General features: G+C 45.6%; 1 protein-coding gene across 1 annotated transcript in view; it reads left to right on the top strand.

The window, feature by feature from the left end:
• Nucleotides 1–22,287, top strand: part of UQCC3 (ubiquinol-cytochrome c reductase complex assembly factor 3) — a 125,716-nt gene that overhangs the window by 62,227 nt on the left and 41,202 nt on the right. Inside the window, exon 2 of the mRNA XM_086943430.1 lies at nt 7,890–8,030. Coding sequence (XP_086799556.1) covers nt 7,911–8,030 — 120 coding nt within the window. The 5' untranslated portion in view covers nt 7,890–7,910. The remainder of the gene's footprint in view (nt 1–7,889; nt 8,031–22,287) is intronic.

Genomic DNA, 22,287 nt, shown 5'->3' with positions numbered 1-22,287 from the left:
GATGCCACGAAAGCCTTTGATTCGGTGGATTAGGGCTATTTGTTTGCCATATTGCAATGCATGGGAAAGACGTCATTTTTTTGGTCATGGATACACCTTTTATATAACTCTCCTACAGCCAAGGTTCTTATTAATGGTCAGATATCGACACCCTTCTCAGTTATAAGCGGGACAAGACAGGGGTGTCCCCTTTCCCCACTACTATTTGCTCTTGCTGTTGAACCTCTTGCGGCCAAATTGAGACAACGCCATCAGGACAAAACCCCACGCTGCCAAATGCAGCAAATACTCATCTCTTTATATGCAGATGATATTACTGTCTATCTCCGAGATCGTGAACAGAACCTAAACCCTATTCTGAGAGAGTTAGTTTGGTTCTGAGGGCTATCTGGGATACACATTAATTTGGGAAAGTCCCAAATATTCCCCATTACTACTTCCGTAAAACCTTTTAATCCCGACTTCCGTACAGAATGGTGCAATTCGGAGGTTAAGTACTTAGGGATACATATAACAGACCGCGCTGAGTTAATGCTCTTAACCTATGGCAAGGCCTTGGAAAACATTACTAATTGTGTCACAAGATGGATTGCGCTGCCATTTTCAATGGCGGGAAGAACATCTCTCATAAAAACGGTGGTCCTCACCTGACTCCTATATTTATTTTTAAATATTCCATTTAACCTGAGTACGCATTTCTTCGCAGCACTACGCACGAAGATGATAACGCTCACATGGGGTGGTAAGCAGCCTAGGATGAAGTGGGATGTACTGACCAGGCCATATTCTCATGGAGGCTTTGATGTTCACAACCTGGAAATATATTATAATTGGGCGCAGGCTCATTATGTGCATTATTGTTTTCACCCCCCCAGATACATGCCACACGTAGCAGTGAAACATTGGCTAGCAGATCCAATACCCCTTGAGGGTGCTCTAATGGGTACATGGAAACCTTGTGAAACCGAACATACGTCCATCTCCTGTACGGTAGCAGCCTGGCAGTGCATAGCCGAAATGCTACAAGCCCCTATGCTATATTCACCTTTACTTCCTTTGGCGTACCATCCCAAGATGTCGGTACTACAAGAAGGTTTTTTTTTTTAAAACAAAGCAGTATAGTATAGCATGTTGGGGAAACATATCTGAATGGAAAGTTCCGTAACTTACAACAGATCTTCACTAAAACACCCTCCCCATGGACATTTTTCTATATGTTTGATTGAGACATTAATCCTGCTGCGACTGATGCAGAGATGTAACATGGCGGCATATGCAGTGTCCACATTATATCATAACATTTATACCACTCAGATTTTAGAACAATGTGACGCGAGGGCTAAATGGGAGGCAGATACTGGGCAGGAAATAACGGACTATCATTGGGGTTATTGCTGTGTACAAACAGAGCAAGTCTCAGCAAGCTGCTGTCTACGAATTATTTATTATAAATTTTTACCGCACCTACTACACTCCCGTTAAAATGCACACATTTAAATTACGAGACAATGATAACTGTAATAGATGTGGGATGCCACAGAGGCAGATTTTTTACATCTCGCATGCCGCTGTAGCGGGGTTCAGGAATATTGGTTGCAAGTTTTTTCAGTGCTAGAACAGATGACCTCACCACCCATTAAAATTACAATTATAGTCGGTCAATTGGGGTATACAGCAAATATTGAAGCTGGATATAGACGCTTTGTCTCTCTTGGGCTCTTATTAGCCAAAAGGAGAATTGCATGTTGATGAGGACGTGGGTGAGCGCCCAAGTTTAAGGACTGGGTCAGAGACATGATATTCTGGCAAGATCAAACACTTACGCTGAGTTACTACCACTAGCTTTGTGCCCCAGATATATATGGTCTCTTCTCCAAACACATCTTCTATTGCACCCAGTTGACATCACGCTTAATAACCAGACAGGATAGTCATTGCACCTGGCATAGATATGTCATGGATAATTGGGGTCTGGAAAGACATAGGGTTGTTAGGAGAAATAAAGATATAGGGCCAGATGTAGGTGTCAAAATACCGGTCGGAATTGGCCGAAAATACCGATTTTCGGCAGTTTCCGACCGGTATTTTGACATTGGTATGTAGGGGCACTGAAAACATAAAGATTCGGTAATTTTACCGATTCGGTAATTTTACCAAATCGGTAAAATTACCAATTCTGTAAAATTACAGAATCGGTAAATTTACTAATCGGTAAAATTACCGAATCTGTATTTTCCTATGTAGGTAGAACCTTTAACAGTGCTACAGGGCCTTTAGAATTCGTTATTTACCATGTAATACAATTGCATGGTAAATAACGAAGTCTTGTGTACATGCACATTTGTGCATGTACACCTGTGCCATGTGGCACACAGACATGCCCTAAGGGCATGTCTGTGTGCCACATGGCGCACAAGCCAGTTACAGGGGTGCAACACGGTGTCAAAGTGGCACCCTGTCCCCCTTTGCAATTCGGTATTTTTACCGATTCGGTAAATACCGAATTGGTATTTGCTATTGAATCCTATGGGCTTCAAGGCCCATAGGATTAAATAGCAAATACCGATTCGGTATTTACCGAATCGGTAAATACCGAATCTTACCGATTCGGTAAAAAATACCGAATTATTACCCACATCAGATTTACCGATTCTAAAATACTGAATCGGTAAAATTCGGTATTTTAGAATCGGTAAATCTAAATTACCTACATCTAGCCCCTAATCCTTAAAGTGCTGAACAGAAGTATAGAGATAACATCTCTGTATGTGAACAATGTATTGCAGACTTATGCCTGTTACGGCAATATGTAAACTGTTATGAATATCATAAGAATGCACACAATGTGTATACATACAATGACCCATGTACTTTGCGTATTAATACTGATATATGTAAAATATATAAATAAAAAAAGAACAGGAGGGAGAGAGCGGGAATCCTTGACGAGTGCCCCTTTGGATCTGGATAGGATTAGAGAGGAACCCCTTGCAGTTGACCTGAGCCGCTGGGCAGTCCTGCAGCAGTCGTTCTTTAGCAATAAATTGGTCACCCAGATCGAAACGTTGCATGGCGGCAAAGAGGTACCTTTAACAACAGCACATTCAGACACAACTGTGTCTATTGCGGGAATGCACTGTTCAAAACTGCTCAGGTGCACTCTTCGCTGTGGTTATCATTCTAAAGTAATCCTGATAATTATCAACATGTACATTTACATATGTTTCATCAAGTCTCTTTATACTACCAAAGCAGCAACTGAAATCATTTAAAAAAAAAAATCATTTCATAAATCATTCTTTACTTCAATGTATCAAATGCACAACTGATTTGAAGCACACATGTAACTAACTTAATTAGCAATCCGTTCTCATTGCCAATATATTTAAGTTATTTCTCACACATTTCAAATTAATACATGAAAGAAACGACGTTTTCATCTGTATTTAAGTTGAGTCCCAATGCATTTCGATGCATCTGCATCTTCGTCAGGGGAATAACCTCCAATCGGGCATTAATCCTTCATCCCAATCTCTTGAAACAAGCGACCTGTCCTGTGAATTCAAACTTTTCGAGGTGTGCCTAGATTCTTCCGCATCTGCCAGTTACCATGCCGTCTAGCCTTGTTATAAGCAGCGTAACTAGTTAGCATGGAGGAGTCTCGTTCGTTATCGGTTCCGATAACGAACGAGACTCCTCCATGCTAACTAGTTACGCGACCCCCAGCTAAACAGAGTTGGAACGAGTGAGACGACCAGGATGGGCTGCTTATAACAAGGCTAGACGGCATGGTAACTGGCAGATGCGGAAGAATCTAGGCACACCTCGAAAAGTTTGAATTCACAGGACAGGTCGCTTGTTTCAAGAGATTGGGATGAAGGATTAATGCCCGATTGGAGGTTATTCCCCTGACGAAGATGCAGATGCATCGAAATGCATTGGGACTCAACTTAAATACAGATGAAAACGTCGTTTCTTTCATGTATTAATTTGAAATGTGTGAGAAATAACTTAAATATATTGGCAATGAGAACGGATTGCTAATTAAGTTAGTTACATGTGTGCTTCAAATCAGTTGTGCATTTGATACATTGAAGTAAAGAATGATTTATGAAATGATTTTTTTTTTTAATGATTTCAGTTGCTGCTTTGGTAGTATAAAGAGACTTGATGAAACATATGTAAATGTACATGTTGATAATTATCAGGATTACTTTAGAATGATAACCACAGCGAAGATTGCACCTGAGCAGTTTTGAACAGTGCATTCCCGCAATAGACACAGTTGTGTCTGAATGTGCAGTTGTTAAAGATACCTGACAGGGGTCAGTCAGGAAGCAGGTTTGCACCAATTTAGAAAGGATAGGTTATACAGAAGTTAAAGAAGAGTGGTGTGCAGGTTACACACATACTTTAGGCAAAGAGGTACCCCCACGCGATGCGGTCAAATGCCTTCTTGGTGTCTAGAGACAGGACAACTGTGTCGACCGGCAGGTCCTTGGCAGCCCAGAGGGTATTGGTCAGAGCACGGAGATTGTTCCTGGAAGAGTGGCCCGGCATGAAGCCGACCTGTGAGTGGTGAATCAGGGAGGGGATTCAGAGCCGGACTGGGCGTAGCGGGCAGCAGGCGTTTTCCCTTTAGGCTGGAAGGGCGGGGGCATTTTTGAGTGGTCGGTTTTGCAGCAGTGCTGCATTATCTACCCCCTTTCTCAAAGGCAGCAGTAGTGCTTCACACTAGCACCCTCCACTTCCCCACTGCTTCTCACTAGCCCCTCACCCTCCCGCCCCGTCTCCCAGCAGCCTGTCCAGCTCCTATAGGGATTACCTAGCCAAGTCGCGCCAACAGAATGCTAGCAAGGATTTTGATATCGATACAAAAGGGGATGATGGACGGAGCGTTTGAGCAAATCAAACACTCGCCCCCACTCAACTGATCGGGGTTTAATCCATCACTATTCTTTAGCTCACTCCGCGACCCCAGTTCAGACATGGCCATATGCAAATCAGTCTGACCCTGTGCCTCATGGGAACAGTCCAGCCCAAACTGCCAAGCCATGTCTTCCCTGGACCGGAAACAAGCATCCTGGGACCGGTTTCGGATTCATAATCCTCATCAGCCAGGCTATCTTGAATCCAGTGGCAAAGTGAGCAAGGGACTCACGTCTGAGCATACCCTGCCAACTTAGGGCGAACAAAGCGATACAAAAGGGGATGATGGACGGAGCGTTTGAGCAAATCAAACACTCACCCCCAGTCAAGGAAAGGAGGTGTGCCCCTTGGGCTCTCCCATTTTGAGAATGGGGAGTTGTACCCAATTAGAGCTAGGCTCCTGCCCCCCACCCACTGGAGAGTGGCAGGATAGGGAGTGTAATCACCCCGGGACAGGGACCCATTGGTCCCTGCCCTTGCCCTACCTGTAACGCCCCTTAATTTTGTATTTAGGGGCACCCTGCACCTTCCTTCCGTAGATCTCGATTTTGAAACAAGTAGAAGAACAAGAAGAAAGAAGACCTGCCGTGCAGCTGCTAACAAGAGGACAACACCAACTGACTTGGCCCCAGCCCTACAGGCCTGTTAATCCTTGAACCTGCTCCTGCTAAAACCCTGGCATCTCCTGTGGTCAGCAACCTCGAAAACTCCGGAGGACCTGACTACCTTGCTCATCTAAAAACTTGGACTCCCATGAGCAGTGGTTCTGCTCAAACAGCAACCCGCCGAGCCCGGCCCTTGCCAGAGTGGATAAAGACCACGATGACGTCCCCGCGGCGACTGTGACCCGGAATCCAGCACCCAAGAACCTTCCTAGACGCTCCTGACGACGCCTGCAGCCTCACAACCAGGGACCCCTCCATCCGTGACCAGTTGAGGGTAAGATTTCCTGATACTAAAAGACACCCCTGCACCCAGCGCCCCACAGCCCCTTGTGCCCAACTCCTGGGTGTCTACCTATCCTCCAAGACTCCAACTTACCTCTTGAAGTGGTGGTCGCACCTGAAGAATATCCGTCCTTGAGCCTGCAGCCTTTGTTCAACTTCCAGTTCTCCCGTTGAAATACATTGGGTGCCCGAAAGTCCAAAAGCACCCTGCACCCAGCTGTCCGGGTGCCACTGGGAGTGCAGCATCTATCCTACCCTACTTCCCCACTTGCCCTGAGTAAGTGACCAGGAGCTCATCTCCTACAGCCGCGTGGTCTGCCTACTAGCAGCCACCAACCGAAGACCCTCTCTCCTCCATAAGATAACATTGGGCCTACTCACTCTCCACCCGGCTGCCCCTATGCCGCTGAGGGTGTAAGAACTGTACTTACCTGACCCTGGGAGACCCCTGAGTCTACTCCCAGAATCTTAACTCTGCCAGCCGAGTACTTACCCAAAGACCGATAACTTGATTTTCTCCATAGGGTAACATTGGCTGAGTTTCACTCAGTGTTGAGTTTTGCAACTTTAAAATATTCACTAAAAATCAGCCAATCAACGAAAACAAAATTACTCACCTGTAATCAGGAGAGATCACAGTGCTGTATATTTGAGCCCAGCACTGAACCTGAAAAGTAATTATAACCGTGATTTACTTTTAACTCAATTTTCCTCCATAGAAATACATTGCCTGGTTTTTGCCAGAATTTCTTCCAAGTGTCTTTTCAAAACTTACAAACCTTCCTCAAAAATCGCCTGTATAACAAAAATGATTTCTTTCAACAGTTTACAGGAAATGCACCAGGGCTGAATCCAGGGTCCAGCCGCGAGTAAGAAAAACATTTATAAAGTGATTTTATTGAATTTACTTAAAACTTCCCATTGAGCTCAATGTTATTTTGTGTTTAACTTGTGTTGCATATTGCAACAACTGTAACAATTTCATTCCAAAGTCTATTGCTATTTGAAAGTATTCAATTGCAACATCTCATTCTGAGAAATTATTTGATACCACTGTGGTTCTAAAATAAAGTAACTATATTTTTATATACAAAACAATTGGCCTAGAGTACAGTTCTTGAAGTGTGTGAGACCATTTGCTGACTGAGTGTGTACAACAAATGCTTTACACTGCCCTCTGATACTGCCTTTCTGCTCGACCAAGCTACCACTTTAGAGAGTAAGGTTATATCTAACTTTAGCCTCTGCCATACCTCTGGGGACTGTGGACTCTGTGCACACTGAACCTTACTTTGGTACAGTATATACAGAGCCCCTTTCTTACAGCCAGAAAGCTGTATGTCCAGTTCAGGTATGGTTCATTACCTATTCTATCCATCACTTCGAAATGGGCAAGTGCTGATAGAATGGCCGAGATGGATTGCCCATCTTGTGGCCATGGCAAAAAAACAGTGGCTCATGCCCTGTTCATCTTCCTCGAGTATAGCAGGCCCAGAGGCATGCAGAATCTTAACAGTCCGACACCAGCAGTCTCCAGGTTCTTATTTGCTAATTGGCGAATAAGGAGGAAAAATGTCCTAACACCAGTCAATAGATAGGACATCAGTGCAATGTCAGTAGGGATCCCCACATGGGGGAATGTTGTAAAGGTTAATTATTTTAATAACTAATCATCTCCAACCTAATAATGGCTGACAACACTGGTGCCATGTATAGAATAGATGGATTTAGTTTTTAGCCTTTTTGAAAATCATTGTGTCTTATAAATTTGTAGCATGACTTTTATACACATCAATGTGTGACAGTGTTTCACTGATTTTATTTGTCTAATTTTATTGTATTTAATCAATGGTTGGAGGGCACTTTATGCTTTGTATTATGTACATAGCCAAATTATTTTGTATTTCTAATATTTTTTTATATGAATGTCTCTTTATGGCAAGTGGCTAAGCTAAAAAGCATTGACTGGCAGTGTTCAGCTAGAGACTGACTGTATCCTTCCTTCTTCTCTAGTTTCCAAAGACGTATTTTCCCATGGCAACCTTAGCAAAACTCATGAAATCTGCGCTCTTCCTGTCGGCCTGTACCGGAGTGGGAGTAGTGCTATGGGTAGTAGTGGCACCAAGCGAGGAGCGCAAGCAGGTACTAATAAAGGTACTGTACTACAACATTATCATGCAACTTCTAAGGGGTCATAATGACTTTACTTCTAGAGACCAGGATTACAGCATAGCTTGTTATTTATATAAGTGCTATAGTGCAAGAAGTGTGGCTATCTATTTTTTTGTACAGTATATTTAGTTTTTTTCATTTCTGTGGTTATAAAATTAGAGAATTTATTTGAGGCACCAGTTTAGTCAGGGGGTTAGCCTCTATGCATATTTTGCAGGATTTTTTTAAATTTTTATTTGAGTATTCTTTTTAAGATATATATTTGCCGACTTGTTCTCTATTTTGGCGTATTGAAAACATGTAAGAAACCTATTTGCTAGACTTTGTGATCTTCTGGGAAATATATAACAGGTGGATGTTACATACTGGAATGTTATGATGTGGTTGTGGGAATGTTTAGTTGTAGGCACTCTGTAACCCTTCTACATGAAAGAATCCATCATTGCCAACATTGAATCATTGAAAGCAGAAGTAACCACATACTTTTATTTCAGCTTTAAAGCCTTTAAGTATTGATGTTTCTCACCCCTTGCAAGTTAGACAATTCAAAATACCAACTTTTGGTGTCTGAGTTTAAATGGTATGTGACTCTAAGCGCCATTCACATGAGTTGGAAATACATGGCAAAGCCCCGACTTTTTGGAACAGATTGTCAATTAGCTTCACTAATGGATGGTCTTGTCTATTAAATAAAGATGCGTTAGTGAACAGGCTTATACTAGCAAAGGTTGTGTTTTAAAGTGTACAAACTGAGCAATGCGGCTGCACATAGGCTTCATTGTACTACCCTAGAAGCCAGCAGCATCTTCTATTGTACTCCGCTCAACAATCACGTGGGGCCCTCGCATTTACAGTATTTTTTTGAAGGAGACACCTGGACCCTGATCATGGAATAGGTGAGTGGGGTATTTACTTAATCCAGTCAATAATTTGTCCATGTATGGTATTCCCGGTTGCCTTAAACACAAATGTCTCCTTTTCAGAGTATTGTTTATGGAAAGGGGGCATGACACATGGGTGTTGTGTTTTAAGCAACAAATTCAGAATTTTGTGCCGATATACCACACATTTCCTCTCGCCATAAATCTTACAAAATCTGACGGCAACATTGCATTGATGCAGTGGTTTAGTACGTGACTCGCAATATTTTTCAAAGGGATGGGAGCTTTCCTCTGCATTTGGAATAAGGATAGGCCAGCATTAAGCTTGAATTGCTGTATTTCTTGCCAATGCTGATACGAATATTGGGAAAACCATCAAGAGCTGTTCTATTCCTCTTGAAGTATAATTTTGCTGTCACTTTTAACAACACCTTTCTTTTACCTACATATCTTTGATAAGCTCAACTTGTCTTTGTGAATCCACTTTTTTTTATCTCTCTTTACTCCCAATTTTCATTTGTACTTTCTCTTGCCTGTTTCTTTTCTACTTTACACTGTGGATCAGTGTAAGAACCATTTGAACAACGATCAGAAATGGCGGGTTGATGGCTAACATAAGTTGCGGCTTAACTTGGTGATTTTTTTCAGGCAGGTCACACCATGAAAATTTTCACCAAGTTCTTTCAGGTTAGCATTCAACTCATCTTCTTAGTGCAAAAGTGTCCATGCCCTGATCCGTTTCTGCTTCTAAGGCCAGGCGTCCATTACCTCCATGTCCCTCATCCTTGACCCAGTCGTAACTAAATGAGGTAGTATACAATCACTGACAGCAAACAAACTGTAGCGTGGGCTAGAAGGAGACTAGGACGAAAGTAGTGGCTTGTTTATCAAGTACTATTTATTCGTACTCCTGACACCAAACGGAAATAAGGAATTCTCAGTGAACCCGGTATGACAATAGTCTATACACAGTCTTTATCCCAGGGGGTTGTGGGAATTGTAGTCCGCTGTTTCTTTCACAGGTCGGGGAAGTGCATAGGGGTATCGTCTGCTGGTCCGGGTCTTGTTTTGCTCCAAATCGAGGTAGGCCAAAAGAAAAAGAGAAAGAAAAGAACCATCAGGAAGGGATTCTCCTTCCGTACTGTGTCGCGGGATGCAGGGGCAAAGTGAAGGGAGGTCACCACCGTCACCATTGTGTAGTTCTCTTTGCGGCCGTAACAAGTTTTCTATGCTTCCTCACTCGTACCTCCCCCAGCCTTCCCCGGCACCCAGGCCCCTCCCGGCAATAGTCCGAGGCGCCCCCGTACCTTGTGAAGCCACGACCCTTCTCCTGGGCCGCGGCGGGCTTCAGCGTAGTGCCAGCTAGGGTCTGGCGGCCCTTTTCCTCGTTCGTCCGCGCTCTCGTCCTGCTGCGAAGGCTTTCCGGCAACGGCTGGCTCCGTCCTCTCCTCCGACGTGTTGTTCCACGGCGGCACCTCAAAGGTCGTTACCAACGTCTGTTCTTCCCAGGCATGTCCCGACGAACGACGGTCTTTCTCGGCGTCTTCCTTTTTCAGAAACCCTGTACCACGTGATCCGACCAGCTGACCAGCCCCGGCAGAAGAGTTAAAGGGGCCGTACTCATTCTTTAAACATAGAACAGGAGAACAGTGAGGGGAAAAGCGCCCCGACTGGGCATCCACAGATTCCATGTCCCTACCCCAGTTTGTACACGGTCGGGGAACAAAGGAAGACGGGAAAGAAAGTCAGCATTGCCATTGTCAATTCCCTTCCGATGGACCACCTCAAAGTAATAGGGTTGAAGGGACAGGAACCATCTCAAAATGCGTGGATTGTTGCCCTTGTTGCGGCTCATCCACTGCAAGGGAGCGTGGTCCGTGTAAAGAAGGAAATGGGTCCCCTCCAGATAATACCGTAATTTTTCGATTGCCCACTTAATGGCCAAGCATTCTTTTTCAATGATAGGATATTTCTGCTCCCAGGGAAAGAGTTTTCTACTAATGAAAAGGATGGGATGTTAAGTCAAGTCAAGTCAAGTCGAAATTTATATAGCGCACTACATACCCAGAGGGTCTCAAGGCGCTTGAGGAAGGGGGGAGGTTTATTTATTGAATATCCAGGTTTTAAGCTGTTTTCTGAAGGCTAGGTGGTTTTGAGTAAGGCGTAGGTGGGTGGGAAGGGAGTTCCAGGTTTTGGCCGCTAAGTAGGAGAAGGATCTTCCCCCCATGGTGGCTTTGTGGATGCGCGGCACAGCGGCGAGGGCTTGGGACAATACTGCTCCTAATCCATGTTCGGAAGCGTCTGTATGTAACAGGAAGGGTTTTGAGAAATCAGGAGACCTCAAAATGGGGGCAGAAGTTATGGCCTTTTTTAGATTCACAAATGCCGTTGTGGCGCTCAAGCTGGGGTGTTGGAAGTCTTTGGTTTTAACGTTCTTCTGTAGCAGGTTGGTCAAGGGAGCAGCCAGTTCGGAATATTGTGGAATGAACCTCCTGTAATAGCCCAGAAGGCCCAGGAAAGCCCTAACCTCTTTTTTTTGTTGAAAGAAAAGGAGCCTCTACTATTGCTTTTACCTTTTCAGACTGAGGTTCGATGACACCGTTTCCCTGAAGGAACCCGAGATACTTCACCTTTCTGTAGCATGCCCTGGATTTTTTCGCATTGATATGTAATCCTGCCGCTTGCAGGGACATAAGAACCTGTGTACAATGCTGTAAATGAGTGTCCCAGTCAGGGCTAAATATGACGATGTCATCAAGGTTTGCAGAGGAATACTCCTGATGCTGTTGCAAGACCTTGTTTATAAGGCGTTGGAACGTGGCAGGCGCTCCATGCAAGCCAAAGAGTAAGACCGTAAACTCATACAAGCCGGTTGGTGTGACAAAGGCAGTTTTTTCCTGATCTTCTTGTTTATGGGGTACCTGCCAATAGCCTTTTGTGAGGTCAAGGGTTGTAATGTATTGAGCCTCCCCCAATTTCTCTATTAACTCGACGACTCTAGGGATGGGATATGAGTCACACTTTGAAATAGAGTTAACTGCGCGAAAGTCAATGTAAAAGCGAACTGAACCATCTGGTTTTGGCACGAGTACTATAGGAGAGGACCAGTCGCTTTTGGAGGGTTTAATGACCCCCAGATCTAACATACTCTTTACCTCCTCCTCAATGGCTTGTCTCCTGGCAGCTGGAATGCGGTGTGGTTTCTGTTTTACTACTTTTCCAACTTGTGTGTCTATGGCATGCTCAGCTAACTGTGTTTTTCCTGGTAGATTGGAAAAAAGATGGGAAAAAGGATTCAGGGCATCCTGAAGGGTTTTGCCTTGTTCTTCAGTCAAGTCAGGATTGACGTTTAACTCCTTTAGGGTGGTTTCGCTCTGGGGCGAGATGTCTACGTGTTGTATATTTTGGGGGGGTGGCCCCAGCAATTTTTTTTAACAGATTTATATGATACAACTGGGTCTTTTTAGGTTTGATCTGTTCCTTGTATGAAGTTAACCCCACTTTTTCTGTGATCTTATATGGGCCTTGCCAGCCTGACCTTGGTTTCCCTAGGTTGGAGGGCAAGAGGACTAGTACCCAATCTCCTACATTAAGGTGGCGCCACTTTTTTCCCTTGTCATATAGGGTTTGTTGTTGTCTCTGAGCCTTTTCTAAATTGGCATCAGCGAACTCCCTCAGTTTTCCAAGTCGGCTGTGAAGGCTTTGGGTATACTCCAGAAAGTGTTTAGTATCTTCTTCTTTCTCTTGTTCCCACACTTCTTTGGTGATCTCCAAAAGACTCCTGGGCTCCCTCCCGTAGAGGAGTTGGAATGGGGAACACCCTAGACTGGTTTGTACCTGGCTACGGATTACATACAAAGCTAAGGGAAGCAATTGATCCCATTCTTTGCCCTCAACAGTAAGGAGTTTCTACAATGTCCATTTCAAAGTGGCGTTATAACGTTCACAGAGTCCATCCATTTGACAATGATATACGGATGTTTTGATGTGGGAGATGTCCAGAGACTTACATATTTGTCCCATCAATTTGGAGACAAAGGGTGTTCCCTGGTCGGTCAGTATTTCCCGAGGGAAACCGACTCGTGAAAAGAGCTCCAAAAGCTTCTCAGAAATGTTTCGGGTTGTGGGAGTGCGCAGAGGAAAGGCTTCGGGATATCTCGTGGCATAGTCAACCACAACCAAAGCATAGATGTGGCCCTTCTTGGTTTGTGGTAAGGGACCAATGAGATCCATACCGATTCTCTCAAATGGATTACCCACAATCGGTAAAGGTTGTAATGGGACGGCCGGTGGCCTGTATGGATTCTTTTTCTGGCACACTTCGCATTCATGGCAGAATCGAGTGACTTGTGCAAATATGCCAGGCCAATAAAAATGTTGCAACAATATCTGCATAGTCTTTTGGCCCCCCTATGCCCTGCGAGTAGATGCGAATGAGCGAAAAAAAGGACCTGTTCTCTAAAGGCTTGGGGTACTAATAACTGGGGACTATCCCCATGTTTCCCTATGCGATAAAACAAGTCGTTTTTTACTTGAAAATAAGGGTAGCTATTGGGTGTTTGTTGTACCTGAGTCCATGCTGGTTGCAGGGTTGGGTCATTTTTCTGAGCGTACCTGAAACTTCGGTCAGTGACCCAGGGAGCTTGGGTTAAAAGAGTAGGCTGTGCTCTGGATGGGGAAAGGTTGTTCTGCAGCTTACTTCTCAACATATTAAGAAATGAGGGATTGTCTTGCCCTATTATCATTTGTTCCGGTAGACTAGGAACAACCCCGAGCCTAATATCTGCAGTTTGACCTTGGGGAAGAGTGACAGGGATTTGGATGACGGGATACACCTTCACATCCCCGTGAACACACCTAATTGGTACAGAGTCTTCTACTGCTTCAAGAAACGGACTTACAATTGACTGCAGAATTACTGACTGTTTACCCTTACTTGCACTCCTTTGACTTGGACACTTACGTGGAAACTGGGGCCAAGTTCCGCAGAATATAGGATGGTGTGGGGTATGCATCCGATGTCCATCGGTTCTTCAGGGGATTCCTTCCTGGGACAATTGCGTGCAATATGTCCCCACTCGCCGCTGTCCAAGCATTGTGGATTGCGTAGGGGAGGTGGTTCTAAACGTGGTGTTCTTGGTTTTGCTATCTCTTGTGGGGCTTTTAGTGGTTTCTTTTCTGGTCTTACCGGACCACTCATTGGTTTTGTGGATTTATCAGAGTCCCAAGGTAAGGCCCTAAGTTGTGCCCTGTAAAACGTAGTAGCCATTTCTACAGCCTGTTCAGGACTCAAGTGTTTATGTTGTTTCAACCATCTTTGAATGGGGTATGGCAGGGCTTCTAAGAACTGCTCTAAATAAATCATGTCCATGATTTCATCCTTTGACTGTGAACGAGGTCTTAGCCATTTGTCCGCTGCTGCTTTTAACTTAAAGTACAGAGTCTTGGGATTATCTGATGCGGTGCCCCGTTCTTTCCTGAAGCGTACCCTATATGCCTCTGCATTCATGCCCATATGGTCCAAAATCAAGTTCTTTATTTCCGTATAAGAAGTATTGCCATTAGGGTTAGCCACTTGGTAAGCAGCTTGTGCTTCCCCCCGTAAGAAGCGGTGCTAAGAAAAAAGGCCACTTTACTTCAGGCCATACTTTTGGAGAGATACATTTGGCCCTGTTCCTGCCCGTATCTGGAGTTGTGTTGTTAACTCCCGTCTGTCATCTGCTACTTTCTGCATTTGATCTGCATGGTTAGCCAGACTGTCTCTCATAAGTTCTCTATCTGCTTGAGCAGAATTAATTTGTTTTTCTACTGCCCATTCTAGTTTTTCCTGCCCACGGATTAGTTGCTGAATCAGGTTTTCCATTGTGAGGCGAATCAGAATCCCACTTCTGACACCACGTGTAGCGTGGGCTAGAAGGAGACTAGGACGAAAGTAGTGGCTTGTTTATCAAGTACTATTTATTCGTACTCCTGACACCAAACGGAAATAAGGAATTCTCAGAGAACCCGGTAAGACAATAGTCTATACACAGTCTTTATCCCAGGGGGTTGTGGGAATTGTAGTCCGCTGTTTCTTTCACAGGTCGGGGAAGTGCATAGGGGTATCGTCTGCTGGTCCGGGTCTTGTTGTGATCCAAATCGAGGTAGGACAAAAGAAAAAGAGAAAGAAAAGAACCACCAGGAAGGGATTCTCCTTCCGTACTGTGTCGTGGGATGCAGGGGCAAAGTGAAGGGAGGTCACCACCGTTACCATTGTGTAGCGCTCTTTGCAGCCGTAACGAGTTTTCTATGCTTCCTTACTCGTACCTCCCCCAGCCTTCCCTGGCACCCAGGCCCCTCCCGGCAATAGTCTGAGGCGCCCCGTACCTTGTGAAGCCACGACCCTTCTCCTGGGCCGCGGCGGGCTTCAGTGTAGTGCCAGCTAGGGTCTGGCTGCCCTTGTCCTCGTTCGTTCGCGCTCTCGTCCTGCTGCGAAGGCTTTCCGGCAACAGCGGTCTCCGTCCTCTCCTCCGACGCGTTGTTCCACGGCGGCACCTGAAAGGTCGTTACCAACGTCTGTTCCTCCCAGGCAGGTCCCGACGAACGACGGTCGTTCTCGGCGTCTTCCTTTTGCAGAAACCCTGTACCACGTGATCCGACCAGCTGACCAGCCCCGGCAGAAGAGTTAAAGGGGCCGTACTCATTCTGTAATCATAGAGCAGGAGAACAGTGAGGGGAAAAGCGCCCCGACTGGGCATCCACAGAGTCCATGTCCTCACACAAACATAAAAACCCTTGATAACCGCACCCACCCTCCTGCTAAGGGCTATAATACAGTAACCTTACCATAGCACTTCCTGTTTTGTTTCCTGTCTCTGATGGGATATGGGGGACGCAAAGGTAACTGCTGGGCTTTTGCCTCCAACTGCTGGGCTTTGGGAACGGCCATGACCATGGTGGTAGCGACAGGAGTCTGAGCACATTTGTGGCCTCCTGAGGCTCCAGGTATGTATTTCTTCCATACACGCGCCACCGGGAGAACTACCTGCTTGGCTTGATTGTTCTCTTGGTGTGCCCTCCAGCTGCTCTGGCAGGCCTATGCTGATCGGTGTTCCCGTGAGCTGGTGCGCGATCGGCCTGTGTAGCAGGCTTTTGGTGGTCTCTGCATGTGGTTGACTGTGCCTTAGCACTGCAGTTCAGGGGTCAGGGCGCTCCGTAGATCCTAGTCTGCTCTGGTTGCCCGGCGTGTGTATTGCACTTTGGCATCCTTTGGGCAGTCTTAGTAGCCTGCAGCGATGTGTTCGCTGCAGAGGGTGGGGAACGAGCATTTCTTTAGGCATTTCTGCACAGCGTGTATGCCGCATATTTGGAGTTTCCGTTACTTGGGATATCAGGAGGATGGCCGGGCAGGGCTGATATGTACAAGCAGGACCAGCATGTCCATTGCTGTCTAGTGCTGACTGCTGTGAGATGCGCGCAGGTGCTGTCTGGGCTGCATTCCTCAAGTCTTGGGTGGAGATTGCACACATTCTGAAGCTAATGTCCTGTCAGTCATGTGTTTGTTCAAGTCATATGCAGTTTAAACTGCATTTTCAGGGCCCGTCTGCGCCCGTCCGCACCAGTACGTCGCCTCTAGCTAGGACCCCTGGTTGGATTCAGCCGGGACTATATACGTATGGCAGGGAAGAACTTCTAGCTATCAACTCAGGTACTAGTTCCTGTAGAATATCTTCGTCCAACCTGGGGTATGAATTTTGGGGCTTCTCGGCTTGTAACTACACTATACCTGCTGTACCTTTTATCATCATGTACACCTGGTAGTCAACCTCAGGCCCGGTTGAAAATTCTCCAACTTAATGTGCGGTCGCTGGCAAAGCACTATCTAGAAATATATGAATTGGTCACAGAAAAAGCTCCAGATTTGTTTTTTCTGTGTGAGACGTGGCTTGATAATGACATGATAGCAGAACCTAACTTAGCACTTCCCTCTGGATATTCCATATGTACGATCAATAGGGAGTCCAGAGGGGGTGGCATTGCTGTAATTTTTAAATCCTGCTACTCTTGTCTATTTGTCAAGGAAGTAATTGAAGGCTGTGAATGTGCGCTTTTTAGGATTTCTGTGAGCCCCCATCTGACTCTATCAGGGCTCCTTATATACCGCCCTCTGGGGACAGCTGCCAGATTTATTGAGGCCCTTCTGGATGCTGCTAGTTCGCTCGCTGTGTGCACAGCCAATTTTAGCATTTTTGGAGACCTTAATCTCCATATCGACTTTACCCAGGATAGTCCTATCTGCAGTTTACTTGCAGACCTGGCTGCATTTCAGCTGGACCAATTGGTAACTGGCTCCACACATTCAGCTGGGCACCTGTTAGATCCCATATTCTCCAATATACAGTTTGCTCAGGTAGAAGTGCCTATACCTATGGGTTGGACCGATCATTCTTTGGTAGAAATGTCGGTTTCGCTCACTGAGCCTCGTCACCCTGACATCTTAAAGCCAGTTTTCAAACGCCCTTGGCGTAAGCTGAAGCTGGAGGATTTTCATGATTTCCTCTCTACGAACCCCCTGGGTTACCCTACTTGATTCTGAGTCAGATTATGGCTCATTCTGTGATTGGATTAACCATGGTTTAGACTCCCTTATCCCTGCTAAATGGTTTAAGGGCCAAAGCTCTACCACTAGTCCTTGGTACAATGATTCTTTGACTGCTCTAAGGAAAGCATGCAAAAAAGCAGAATGGGGGTGGAGAAGGGACTATGATGCTGAGAAAAAAATATGTTATCTTGCTAAAATTAAGCATTATCATAGATCCATCTGCAAAGTTCGTGCTGCCTATTGTGCTAATTAAATTAAGCTGCACCCTAATCCTACTAAGTGCATTTTTAAGATACTTAAGGATCTTAGAACTAAGAAAGCCACGGTGCCGGTTATTTCATCCGCACAGCAGTGCGAGGAGCTGGCCATCTTTTTCGTGGAAAAGGTTCGTACCATTTATCAATGCCTTTTGAAACTGGATCTTGGTTGACCCTGCCAGCCATTCCATGTATATCTTATGAAGAGTTTACCCGGCTGAGTGGCAAAATTAAAACTGCCTCTCCTTCTGACCCCCTAAGACCAACGTAGTTTAGAGAGTTCCTCTCTATTCTTCAGGCTCCACTCTGTCAAATAATTAACGCCTCTTTTTCCACTGCAACTGTTCCGGTATTATGGAAACAGGCATGGGTATCCCCGATTCTTAAAAAACCTACGTTGGACCCAACCAAACCTGAAAATTTTAGGCCCATTTCCCTTTTACTGTGGGTAGCTAAGATCGCAGAATCACATGTCAGCAACATGCTTACTAAATTCCTGAACTCTAATAACATCTTGGATCCATCTCAGAATGGGTTTCGCCCGGGCCACAGTACGGAGACCGCTCTTCTGGCTACCACTGAGCATTTGCGATCCATTCTTGACGCCGGTCAGAGTGCGGCACTGGTCTTTTTAGATCTCAGTGCCGCCTTTGACACTGTATCGCATGCTATCCTTTTACATCGGCTGGAGGAAGCTGGTTTGATTGGGTCGGCTCTGGAATGGTTCAGATCCTTTCTGACCAAAAGATCGTTCTGAGTGTCCGCCCCCCCCTTCATTGTTCAATCTTTACGTTCAGCCTCTTGCTGCTGTCGCCATGCAGTGGGACCTTACCATGGTCTCTTATGCGGACGACACGCAGCTTGTTGTCACCTTGGCGGAAGGGTCCTCTCCAAATGCCTCTAGATTTAGAGATGGGATGACGGCTGTAGCCGAATGGATGGCCACCAACTGCATGCAAATAAATGCCAGCAAAACTGAGGTTCTGTTGGTCGGGAAGAACGCTAGTTTGTGGAGCGAGAGTTTGTGGCCGACAGCTCTGGGTGACATTCCTACACCCAAGGCAGTGGTTAAAAATCTCAGGGTGTGGATGGACCTATCTCTTATTTTTCAGACACACACTAAGAAAGTTGCTGGCACGTGTTTTGGCCTTCTGCAGGGTCTCAAGCCTTTACTGAAGTTTTTTTAACCTTCCATACGTCAGCTAATTGTTCAGGCGACTATTTTTTCTCGCCTAGATTATACCAGCTCTCTTCTTTTGGGAGCTAATAAAGCTGAAGTTCTTCGGTTGCAACGTGTTCAGAATACTGCCGCTAGAGTTTTGGTTGGTCTCCCGCGTTTCTGCTCTGCTACTGGCGCTATCCGCAGGTTGCACTGGCTCCCTGTGCAGAAGCGGATTCACTTCAAGACACTGTGTCTATCTTTTAAGATAATCAAATCTGCCAGCCCTAATCTGTTGAGTGACCTGCTTATCCCTTATGCTCCCTCCCGTCGGTTGCGCTCAGAAAGGACAACATCTGGCTGTCATCCCACGTTTCAAGCGCAGCTGGGCGGGCGCACGGTCTTTTCGCTGCCTTGCGGCTAGGCTGTGGAACTCACTGCCTGTGAAGATCCACGGCATAGACTGCCTGACTGCTTTTAGGAAAGCTATTAAGACTTTTCTCTATCCTGCAGTGTAATCTCTGGTTGCAAGACGGCTAGCATGGCTTTAGGTTGTTGTGTTTTGGTATCTTCTAGCTGCTAGCGCCGGGACGCTCCTTTGCTGGAGCAGCTGTACTCTATATAAGACTATTTAACATAACATAACATAACTATATCTCTGGGAGCCTGGATGTCGGTAGTTGGTATTCTACTGTATTTGTAGTGGTGTTTAGGTCTCTCTGCTGGCTGCAGTATGGGAAAACATGCTGGAAAGAGGGGCATTGTTCTCCGACATTGTCATAAACTTCCATGGAGAGTTCGGCGTCAGCACCTCCCCTTAATAGGGAATTTGAGTGAGGAAAAGAGGTTTAAAAAGCTGATTTTAGAAATCTTGCCTGCCTTCAAAAAGAAAAAACCTAGTTCGCGGTCTGCAGGTGGGCAGAGGCTGAATTCTGACTTTTCCAGTTCTAATTTGTTGGATGAATCATGTAACATACGAAAAAATATATCTCTAACAACATGCTGCTGGACATTCTGACCTATGTTAGTGAAAACATGGGATTTTCCGATGAGGAATTGGACAGCACTTCTAAAAACTTGGTGTTGCCACAATTTTGAAAACAATCTACTAAAGCCCTGCCCTTTCATTCCTTTGTAATGGACATTCTGTTAACCACATGGCTGCTGCTGAGGATCACTCTGCTGTGCTGAGAGCCTTTGAATCCCATGGTTCATGACGAGCTCAGCTCATCATGAGCACAGGAGCACTGTACTGCATGACGAGCTCAGCTTGTCATGAGCATGGAAGGGGTTAAATGAGTGGAAAGACCCTGAACGTATTCTGATGCCTCGCTTCATGTCCAAGCTTTATCCATTGAGGGATATGGAGGATACGATTCCTGAAATAGTCAATGTGGACTCTGCTGTGGCCAGTATGGTGATGCGCCCATCAATGATAGAAGATAATGTACTTAAGGAGGGAGCAGACAAAAAGATTGACTCCTCTTTGCAAAAAGGCTTATGCAGGGTCTCATCTTGACATTCGTTCTGGTATATGTGGTACATATGTTGCACAGTCTTTGTTATCAGACTTCAAGATTTTGTTCACTACTATGCAGGATGGTGGGCATTGTATGGAATTATTGGAATCTATGGAACACCAGACTGCATTTCTTTCGAAGATTGCATTTGATTCAGTCAGAGCATAAGCATTGCCCTGTGGTGCTTCCAGGCACAACCTGTTGCTGAAGGGGTGGAATACGGAAGCTGCGCAGAGGCCGATAGCTTTGAGGTTGTCATTTATAAGTCCGACACTGTCTGAGAAAGGTCTGGAGGAAAAGTTGTAAAAGGTTTTCAAGGAGCGGAAACTTTTCTTTTCCTTTAGAAAATAGCAGCAGCATAAATAACATTTTTTCTCCTCTGTGAAATCCTTTCATCAGGCTTCTCATCAGCAGAAGTATACCTTCACGGGTCAGAAGAGCCAGGGGAAGGATTTTCAAGGCAAATGTCTGAGAAAACCTCATCCAGAATCAGGGACTCATAATCAGTGTTCCTGACTATGCTGCCGCTGGGGAGCCAGTTGGCATGATAACAAAGGTTGGTAGAAGGCTGCATTATTTACTGGTAAATTGGCGTCACAAGACGTCGGACAAATGGGTGCTGAGTGTTCTGGAACGAGGTTACCAAATTGAGTTTGCGCCCTTCCTCCATCGCCAGGGACGGTTCAGATGCTGCTTCGAAGATATTTTCTCAGGAGTAAAGACATTGTTGGATGGGGTTCAGTTGTTGCTCCAGAAGAAAGCAATTATTCCAGTTCTGGCATCGAGAGGGGACAGGGCTGTTATTCAGTCTTGTTCCGAGTCCCAAAAATTAAGGGGGTGCTTCCAGATTCGAATCAACCTCAAGTCCCTTAACAAGTATGTGTGGAGAATCCCATACAACTGTTTATTCTGTTAATTCAAGCAGACTTTTGTGATGTCAATGTTGAATCTCTAGAATACCTATCTCTATGTTCATATGGCGTTGAGATTCCAGAAGTATTTGTGGTTCTCATTGAGGAGAACATCACTGGCAGTTTTGTGTCCTCCCATTTGGTCTGCGGTCCTCGTCCCTGGTCATCACCAAGGTGGTTGCTTCCCTGGTGGCTTTCCTTTATCTCCATGGTGTCTCGGTGTATCCGTCTCTGGACGTCTGGCTGCTCCAGGCCCCATCTGTTTAGGTGATGCAGCAAAGTCTGGACCTGGCCATGTGTACTCTAAGAAGCCACAGTTTCCTCCTGAACCTTCCGAAATTCAATCTTCAGCCCTCGACTAGGAGAGCTTTAATTGGGGCAGTATTCAACTCTGTTCTGGTCAAGGTGTTCCTGCCTCATTCCAGAATCCAGCGGCTGTGGGACTTGGTGCTGTCACTTTTGCTACAGAAAACAGCTTTTCACTGTACCCTGTGGCAGGTTACAGTTACAACCATTGCTGTGGCACCTATACTGATTTGTTTGTTTCCCGATTCAGGATATGACCTTGGAGATCCCAGTGTCTCAAGATATGTGCACAGCCTTCAGTGGTGGCTTTACTCCTCGAATCTCACCTAAGGCGTGAGGATTCCTTATTCTTCTCCAGTGGTGCGGACGACAGATGCCAGAGCCCTCGGTTGGGGCGCAACTGTGCTTCAGTGGTCCATCCAGGCGCGTTGGAACCAACCGGAGGCCATGCATTCCTCCAACTGGAAAGAACTGTCGGCGGTGGAAAGGGCTCTTCGGTACTTCTAACCACTCCTGTCAAGTTGCAATGTTCTGGTGCATTCCTACAATACGGAGACTCTGGCGTGTGAATCATTGGGGCAGACTCCCAGTCAGTCGTTGAATGTGATAGTTTGTGCTGTGGCA

This window comes from Lissotriton vulgaris, chromosome 11, assembly GCF_964263255.1.
Source record: "Lissotriton vulgaris chromosome 11, aLisVul1.2, whole genome shotgun sequence".
Taxonomy (NCBI): Eukaryota; Metazoa; Chordata; class Amphibia; order Caudata; family Salamandridae; genus Lissotriton; species Lissotriton vulgaris.
This window is presented reverse-complemented; position numbering and strand designations above follow the sequence as displayed.